The 9,575-nt window shown below is 33.4% G+C and overlaps 1 protein-coding gene across 2 annotated transcripts; it reads right to left on the reverse strand.

Annotated features, from left to right (window-relative positions):
* Positions 1 to 1,256: 1,256 nt before the first annotated feature.
* Positions 1,257 to 9,128, reverse strand: LOC124541553 (syndetin). 2 transcript variants are annotated; one of them, XM_047119471.1, is made up of 4 exons: positions 8,881 to 9,128; positions 7,951 to 8,033; positions 5,419 to 5,559; positions 1,257 to 5,144 (listed from the first exon to the last, which is right to left on the reverse strand). In XM_047119471.1, the coding sequence occupies exons 2-4, from the start codon at positions 8,023 to 8,025 to the stop codon at positions 2,661 to 2,663; spliced, it is 2,700 nt and encodes an 899-aa protein (XP_046975427.1). In that variant the 5' UTR covers positions 8,026 to 8,033; positions 8,881 to 9,128; the 3' UTR covers positions 1,257 to 2,660. The 2 variants fall into 2 exon arrangements, with proteins under 2 accessions (XP_046975427.1, XP_046975428.1); XM_047119472.1 differs by lacking the exon at positions 8,881 to 9,128 and adding an exon at positions 8,783 to 8,836.
* Positions 9,129 to 9,575: the final 447 nt, after the last annotated feature.

Here is a 9,575-nt window from a genome sequence, read left to right on the forward strand (position 1 = left end):
TTAATATATTAAATTTGATGAAAATGCAATGTCGTTAACATAATGACATTGACAGTTTTAATATCAGTCGAAGCGATGCCTTTAGTATTTGTAAAGCCCATTACACCATGAAAAAAATAAGATATAAGAGATAAGGAACAAGAAATAAGGAATAGCGGAATCCAGCGATGGCAGCACCGCTAATCAATTCATAATTCAAAAATATGGAATAATAAATAAGAATAATATTTCCGTCGCGGTGGGAATTTGTTTTCTATTTCTTATAGCAAGCCAATCGCAGGACCTTTTTTAAACAAAGTGTCGTAAAACTGACAGCAGCACGTAACTAGTAGCAGGTATTCAACCGCTGTGATTGGTTGAATATTGTAGCCTATCGCCTATTGTGTTTTGGTTGCTGTGCTATTCCTTATCTCTTATACCTTATTTTTTTCATTGTGTAATGGACTTAAGAATTAATATTAGACTAGTATATATATTTTATATTATTTATTTCTTAGTGAATTCAATTAGATGAATCATTATGAAAATCCTTCGTCCGAATACTGTTGTATTCTACATCTAAAGAAATGTCTATCTATATAGTGATACCAGCTCAAACTGTGGGTTGCTAGTGTAATAAATAAAACAACTTAATTTGTACATAGTTATTAATTTTTATATTTATTAACATATATAAATATTTAAAAATAAAATATATCGCTTAAACTAATGTCTTTATATTTGAGATTACCTGATTTATGTCCCTGTACAAAAAATAAAATTATACATTAGCATTTTTTGTTTAAAAATTATTTTCATTGCGTTTTTACAAATTATACATTACAAATTCCATAATTTATAATTGAAAGGTTTAAAACTATTAAAAGTTTAAAATATAGTGAAAGTTTGATACAATTTGAGACTTGCTCATACCTATAGAATATGTACAAAAATTAATATATATGTTGTCATATATTTTAAGGGGTGGTATTATCCCTTCCTAACTATTTTTGAATATGGAATAAGTGTGGCTTTTTTTTTACTAGGAGAGGATACTAGGAGAGGATAACCCTTCCTAGTGTTTTTAAATTTGGAAACACAAGTGTGTAATAATTGTATTAATCGTTCCCAAAAAATATAATTGGCATAGTACAAATTAACATGTCCTAACCATCATCATCAAAAGTGTAAGAAACAAACTCTTTGTTTAAATTTAAGAAAAAAGTTTAACAAAATACATGATGAATCTTTCAATTCGTCTATGAATATTTTTTTTATTTACAAGATTTTTAGTTCTCATTTGTTTGTTCATTCATTTTCACGAGAAGATAGAGGGGGAGAGAGATCATGAAATAGCTATATAATTTACAGAAGCTTTTTGAACGAATGATATGAGCTAAAAAATGAGAAAGATATTTTGTACTACTCTCATTCACAATCAATATACCCATCCAAGGTATTCGTCACACATATCTTGATTTGCCTTTCATTAATGATCAAACATTCGGAAACTGAATTCCAATATGTGTCAATCGAATGGATATTTGTATTCAATTGACTTAGTGGCGGATTTACCAATAGGCTAAGTAGGCTGGAGCCTAGGGCGGCTGATTTAGAGGGGCGGCAAATTTAGCCCAAATTTTGTTATAACCTTACAGAAATTAAAAGGATAACTTATAATTATATGTATTCCCATACTTCTGTAATGCGTATACTCGTCACTACATAGCAGATTGAAAAAATATTCTAGTAACTGACAGAAATATCACCTAGTTTATAATCATACTAATAACAGGAACCGATGTAATGAGGACGATAGAACACAAATCATAAATGTTGCAAAAAAAAGTAGGGCCGGCAAAAATTGAATAGCCTACTAGAGGCAGATTTGTAAATCCGCCACTGAATTGACTGATAGAATGAACAATAATAATTATTGGTTCATTCATTGAATTGGATTGTATACAATTACAAATTGGATTTCAATCTTTAAGCATTAATTTTATTAATAGTTTTATATATTTTTTTGTACTCTTTGAACTCGTATCAATTTGATGCAAATAAATGAAGCAATATTAAGTTTTGCAATAAAATCTTTGCAGAATTAGATTAACTTTTTCATGTCCAAATAAACTAGGAGTAACACTTTCCTAATTTTGATCCAATGAATTTTAAATGGGTAAAATTTACCCAAACTATACAATTACCATATTCAGCATTAGCAAATATAATACCGTCATTTTAAAAGTTTAATTCAATTAAATATGTGGATAAAAAGTTCCACGCAAAAGAGGTCTTCCTATTTAGGAAAGTTTTGGAGATCATCTACCAGATTATTCTTGGTAGATATAAAGAAATTCACATGATTTTAATAATGGCATTTCTTTAGGATGTTTTTCTTCGAAAAGATCATGCATTATAAACACAAGCGAAGCAATTTTAAACGCTAAGTCAAAAAGTTAATACGTATTTGGAAACGTTTCATTGAAACCTATCATATTTAAGTACGCATCCTTTGAATTTTTAAATTCAATAAATTAAATTTGGTAATTTTTTTTTTAAATAAATATCCTATATTAATTTCGAGACTTGCACTATTTTCGATTATTTTTTTTCTATAATTTGTTATATTTCAGTCGATTTACACTTACCATAGACAATCTTCACTTAACATTAGAAAGTTAAGCGGGATTATCCTTATTTTCGACGATAGCACTTAACGCCTGCCTGTCCCGTTTATTTTCGCAGGCACACGACACCAAAGCCAAGAGATGCTTATTCGAATACTCAGTTTTTTCTTTGACAAAACTCTCCAATTCATTTCTCGGTAAATAGTACGCTTTCACGTATCTATCGACGTAATCTTGAAACGGTACAGGTTTCAGACGTGAGATCTTTTCCAATTTAACGAATAATTGCCTGTAATCCAATTGCATCAACCCCCGACCCCCATTTGAACATTTCGTCGCGTTTGAAAAGCCTTCCACTAACAAGTGGACGATGAATTTGGACACCATTGACCAAATAGAGTTTATGACCTCCAAATTAAGAGTAACCTTCGACGATATATTCTCTAAACGGAGGGCGAACACTTGAATTTTTCGTATTATCATATCTACGTACGGACTATGTTCAACGGCTACATTCTTCACGTCCCATCGGACTTGGGACATCGCTATCAAAGCTGACCGAGCGTCAACCGCTTTCGAAGCAGAACACATATAGACAGGCATCCTCAAATCCGCCACAACGGCTAACGTGTTATCTCTAAAATGTTCCAAAATCATTCGTTGATGCTGAGCAACTATAGATTCTAAATACGGGTGTAAGAGTTCATATTGCTTCGCGAGGAATATGACGCTTTCGACGCCGACGATACGCTCGCTCAGGCCGTGTAAATTGGCCTCGGAATCCATGTCCAAGTGCTGTGGAATGCTCGGACACTCGAAGCTAGCACTGTCATCTGTCGACACGTTGATACTATTGGATATCCTTTTGAGGACTAAATTTAGTTTTGAAGTGTACAAAGTTGAGGAGGCGACGTCCAAATCGGAGGTAAAGAATAGATGGACAGCGTAGAAGTAATAATCAAACAGCTGATTCATTAGCATTATCACTTCTAACGAGATCTGGGGCAGGTATCGACTGATTTGAAGATATTGACCGCAATTCCGGAGGACTGATAGGGTTGTGTTGGTTACTATAACGCTTTCCTTTAACTTCGAAGGGCTTGTCGGTATGTAATCGTTGGTTGTTGTGTAATCGTGCCTGTCGTCTTCGACGAAGTCACGCCGTAACTCATCCGGTTCATCATCAGATTCATCGCTCGCATCCGATTCCGGTTCGATTCCGAATATATCGTCATTCGTCACGTTTTCGTTCCTGAATATTTCGAAGGGAGTCCTGGACGTTTTCTGGGTGAAATATTTCGATATATATAAGCTGTCATCTTGTGACGGCGCGGACGAAGTTGCATCGGATTGAGTTTTCGCGATCGAAGTGTCAGATTTAACCGGGTTCAAATATTTCCTGAACTGTTTGAATTCTTGCAAATTTTGAAGATTGAAGGTCGATTTGACAGGGCACTGTTCCCAGCCCTCGTTTTCCAGGAAAAGCTTCAATTCCTCCATCCTGCCTCTATGGTAGTTCTTTATGTAGGACACGCTTTGAGTTTTGATGAAATCTTGCAATAAATCCGATTTGTCTCCACAGAATATCTCAGCGACTTGGGTCAACTTCCTCAAAATGCCCAGCATTTGTATGAACTTTTCGAATGGAAATTCCTCTAAGCCCGAACTCTTTAAAAACGTGGATACCTTCGCTTGCACATCATTCCATATCCTTATGAGACCCGCTTTTAACTTCTGCTTGATGTATTCCCTGCTGACGTTCTTCTCTATATCGAAAACGTTCGAACTCGGCACGGTTTCCTCGTTCTTCGTGTGCCAACTGACCAGCAAATAGTAACTCTTCATCACTAGGAACAACTTCTCGCACAAATTCAACAGACAAAGCGGTGCTTTCGTTGTTGGTACTGTTTGGCACATTTCTTGAAACTTCATTTCCGTCGAATTATTATTCAAATAAGGTTTCACTGCTTCTAACGCGGATTCGTTCACAGCTGAGGAATAGTGCATGTGCAATTGTTCCATCGCAGCTTGAGTCTTACCAAGGAGGTCGTAAGCTTTCTTTAACTTTTTAAAAACGTTTTCGTCGAAATTATAACAAATACTCGCCAGTACCGAATCCAGCCTTTCCTCTGTCATGTCTAAAGTGTCTTGCAGTCTAGTAGCTAGGTCTGCTATGCAAGTGAACTCCTTATGCGCGGCAGCCGCTTTCTTACTTTTTAATATTAGATCGATCGCTTCATAATATTCCTTCTTGTTCAAAAACTCAGCAACATCATTCTCAACGCTTCGAAGATTTTGCAACAATTGCAATGACTTGAGAACTGATTTTATAATCTGTCTCTTTCTAACGTTAGCGAGTATGACAAAGGTGGATATAGTCAGGTGGTTCGAAGCGGTCTTTAACCGTTCCCTGGCTTTCTTGCACGTTTCTAAAGTGTCTGATAGTTGTGCGCGAATGTTTTGGATCTCAGCGAATTCCCTATCGCAATTGTCACGTTGCTGTGATATTAAGTGTAGAGCTTTACCAGATACTACCTGCAGGAAATAAAGCTGGTTTTACTTTGAGGTAGGTCTATGTTCAAGACTCTTTAGGTAGGTACATCCTAATCACTATATATTCTACCGAATCAGCTTAGGTACAAGGGACATAACATCTTAGTTTTCAAGACGGTGGTGCATGTCAATGTCTACAGTATCTTAGTAACCGGTGGTGACCACTAACCATTAGCCTCACCGTCTATCTATTTTATAAAAAAAACTTATTGCATTTAAGGTTTATTGGATCATGGCAGACAATTAAATCATATACCTGTTGCTGTCTCTTAAGCTTGCTGAACATAGCCTCGATAGCGGCGCAGTCCGGAGGCGAGGGCGCGTGTTCCAGGACATACCGAGCTGCATCAAACTCGGACGTCGGGGAGAAGTACACGTGATCGATCTCTCGAAGAACCTGATTGAAAGATCATTAAAATCATTGTGTAAGCCTATAAAGTATTTTAAATATAATATTTATAAATAAATAAATTAAATAAATAAATATAAATATGAAACAACATCACATACATTACTCTGATCCCAATGTAAGTAGCTGAAGCACTTGTGTTATGGAAATCAGAAGTAACGACGTTACCACAAACACCCAGACCCAAGACAACATAGAAAACTAATGGTAATCTACATCAACTCGGCGGGGAATCGAACCCGGGACCTCAGAGTGGCGTAGCCATGAAAACCGGCGTACACACCACTCGACCATGGAGGTTGTCATTAAATGTTCATCTAGCTGTTGAACTATATTTAGTCACAGAATTATATAAATGTAATGAATACTTTTTGGTTTGACATTTTTATAAATAAAAGTAGAAATAGAATATTATTTAATTTGAAATGGGAATTGTTAATCTGGGTTTAAATACGGAAGATGATGGATGATTGTAAAGAAAACTGTAAATATAAATATTGTGAAACATATTTAATATTGTTAATTATTTGACGTTCCTGTTTATCTGAAGCTGGGTCTACAATTGTATAAGTGTAAATTGAAGGGAGACATCAAAAAATTCGAGTTATAGAGTTTTCAAATTATAGAGGGTTAAGATTTCGAGTAATGGAGATTTTGGTGTTTGAGGGGTCCAAATTTTTCCGAGATTTGGAAGTTTTCAATTTATCGAGGTTCGACTTAACGAGGTATAAAATAAAATCTGTCTGTCTGTCCCTATGTATGCTTAGATCTTTGAAATCACGCAACGAAATTCGATGCGGCCTTTTTAACAGATAGTGTTTCAAGAGGAAGGTTTTTGTATATAACACATGGACAATATAGTAAAGAAACACTAATAATTTTAGAAGTTTCTAATGTGATGTCGTAAATAAACAAATTCTGTAGTATGTTTAGTATCAGTATTGCCCCCTGCGAGCTAGTCGGTTCACTAGTAATCCTTACTAGTCATATTATTACTAGTCGGTCTTACACAAAACTTTGCGTTTATTAAAGATTTTTTAGAAATTCTTTGTTAGTAAATTGCAATAAATAATCCTCTTTATTTTTCACCTACCGCTGCAGAACTTCAAAATGAGACCATAACCGATTTCTTATGTGCATCGTAACCACTGGGACATCAGTCGGTTACGCTCAATATATAAGATTTATTTAGTCAAAAAGCGTGGAATTAATACCTGTTGACTTCCAGGCAGGATATATTAATTTAAATAATTGTATTAACTAACATGACTGTATTTTTTTTTTAATGTTGAAAAAGAGTAACTACTGAGTTTCTTGCCGGTTCTTCTCGGTAGAATATACTTTCCGAACCGGTGGTAGCTTCACTTAATTGTAAAATGACGATTCAAAAGTGCTTGTAGAAGCCCACTTGAATAAAGTATATTTTGATTTTGATTTTGACAGTACATATTGAATCAATTATAATTTAATACATACAAAGATCAATGTATATAATTATATCTTTATGAATTACTAGTAATCATAAGGCATAAGAAGGTTTAGAACATATTCCACCACTCTGTTCTTATGCGGGTTGGTGGAATACACATGTGGTAGAATTTATATGAATTTGACACATGCAGGTTTCCGCACGATGTTTTCCTTCACCGCAATATACCGCCGAATATGTTCCAAAACTTCTCCTCAAAGGGAGAGGAGGACTTTAGCCCAGCAGTGAGAATTTACAGGTTGTTGTTGTATAAGGCATAAAAAAGTGCCACTCTCATTAATCAGAGCAAATTTCATCAAATATGGTTCAGTATAGATATGAAAGATCGACAGATAGAATTACTTTCACATTTATAATACTAGTAGACATTACAGCACTAATCAGTAACAGCTGTTTTATTACTATTAAACAGAACTTAATCTTTAATCCTTTAAAATAGGTAAGTAGAATAGCATGACACTGAACTTTCACTTTGAACGTACACTCACCTTTCAAACCAGTACACAATACTAAGATTGACAGCTGAATATGTGATGCGTGGTACCTATCGAGATTGGAACAAGGAATTCTACTAAATAACTACAATGAAACGTACAAACCTACGTACTATAGAGTCAAACCTTTTCTGCAGAAATGGAAGGTCATTAACAAGCTATTTCCATTATACTAATTAACTAATAATTGCACAAAAAAATTTAGTGTGAGCAACGTCTTTCAAAATTACGATCATCATATACTCCAGTAAAGATCTGTTGCTGTTTAATGAATAAAAAAATATTGTAAACCACAACATCTTACTAAAACAAGAGTAAAAAGCGGGGATGGGCAATTTTGAGATTTTGGATGTAGGTTAGCTTTAAAAGAAGACTAATAATTGCAAATAAAATTACCTCAAGATCGGCCGCGGACTGCGCTGCTGTCTGTGATCGGGAATTGACACCGGGCGGTGCATGTCTGTTTTCCATTCCAACGTCTATTAACAAAATATAAACTATAATTAGTCGTTTATAAATTCAATCGTAATCATGATTGGGTATAGAGGAAAATATACTTTAAATTGTGTAATATTGCAAATATATAACATATCATACTATATTAAAACTATTTTTTTATTGATTACTCAAAAACTCTTTATAAAGCTACTGAGAAGAATCTACTAAACTATTTTGTCTTTGTCAATTTATTTGTCGAAGAGTTTTCATGTGTGTCAAGATCAGTTCACTAGTCATACAATTGAATATTTCCATTTCCTTTTCAAGCTTTCTTTCAAAATTAATTTCACCAAATTTAGTTTAGCCCTGCAAGCTTTACATACAGAATTGTATTGAAATCAATATTAAATCCTTTTGACAAAGTGGCCAATAAATCTGCTTTCTAAGATAGAGTGCCTAAATATACCTAAAGAATGTCCTTATGAGTTTAGTTAGTTTATATGTGATAGGTATCTTTGCATGAAAATACAATATTGTAAAAATTTATCTTATCTTCGATCATCCTACGGTTGAATCTGTGATACCAACTTAATTAAAATGATTATATTCCATACAGACAATTTTCGTCAACTAAATATGTGTCTGTATAGTCTGATTGATGTTTTAAAATTTTACAATGATGGGTTAATTTTAAAATGCTATTGTATTTCTCTATGAGACTAATTTAACAGTTCGAAACCGTTATCCAGCGATTTCTGATAAGTTAAAGAAAGTTTACATATATACTTACAAAACGATAAATTTTAACGATCACTACACAATGACTTACATAAGTATGTAACCAAGTGCAAGTTGCGTGAAATATGTTAATTACAAAAACAAACTTACCTATAAAGTTAAACGTACACAAATAACTTATACACAAACATATATTCACATATATTCAGATCTCGAAAACAGTCGTCATTTTTTTAAACTGTTATAGTGTTAAATTTTTAATTATATAATTTACTATCTCATCATGTTATACTCTTACTCATTACAGACTAGAAATAGGATAAAATTAGAAAGGTAAAACATTAGGATAGAATAATTCTAGGAACCTTTGAAAAGAAACAAAGTCAACTTCATTTTGATTTGACATTTCTCTTTCTGTGGTTGAAAATTCATTGTTTGTTCGGATAGTCGTTTTAAATATTTATTTATGTACTAATAATACGACTTAAAACTTAACATAGATAAGGTCAAACAATACACAATTATCTACGCATTAATTACAAAAAATTTCGATATCTAATAATGTAGAAAAAATTGCATCTAATTCTAATTGTAATTTGGTGGACAACTCAATTATTTGTAAACTTTTCTATTATTCAGAAATTTGTTCTACGAAAGTGTAACTTCACATTAATGGTATATCGAATTTTTAATTGTAACCATGATAGGTAATTTTGAATATATTATAGATTTTATAATTGATAACACACCATGTCGTAACATTCAGTTAATAATAGCGGATAATATAAATAAGCAATTTTAAAAGTTGAATAATGCCCTGTACAGTTTTATAAGACTTCATTAAG

This window comes from Vanessa cardui, chromosome 28 (assembly GCF_905220365.1).
Source record: "Vanessa cardui chromosome 28, ilVanCard2.1, whole genome shotgun sequence".
Taxonomy (NCBI): domain Eukaryota; kingdom Metazoa; phylum Arthropoda; class Insecta; order Lepidoptera; family Nymphalidae; genus Vanessa; species Vanessa cardui.

Excerpts from the sequence above, each read along its gene's own strand:
- LOC124541553 (XM_047119471.1), bottom strand. The coding sequence starts at position 8,025 with ATGGAAAACAGACATGCACCGCCCGGTGTCAATTCCCGATCACAGACA. Across the intron at positions 5,560-7,950 it reads AGTCCGCGGCCGATCTTGAG|GTTCTTCGAGAGATCGATCA; the intron begins GTAATTTTATTT and ends TCTTTCAATCAG. Across the intron at positions 5,145-5,418 it reads AGCTTAAGAGACAGCAACAG|GTAGTATCTGGTAAAGCTCT; the intron begins GTATATGATTTA and ends TATTTCCTGCAG.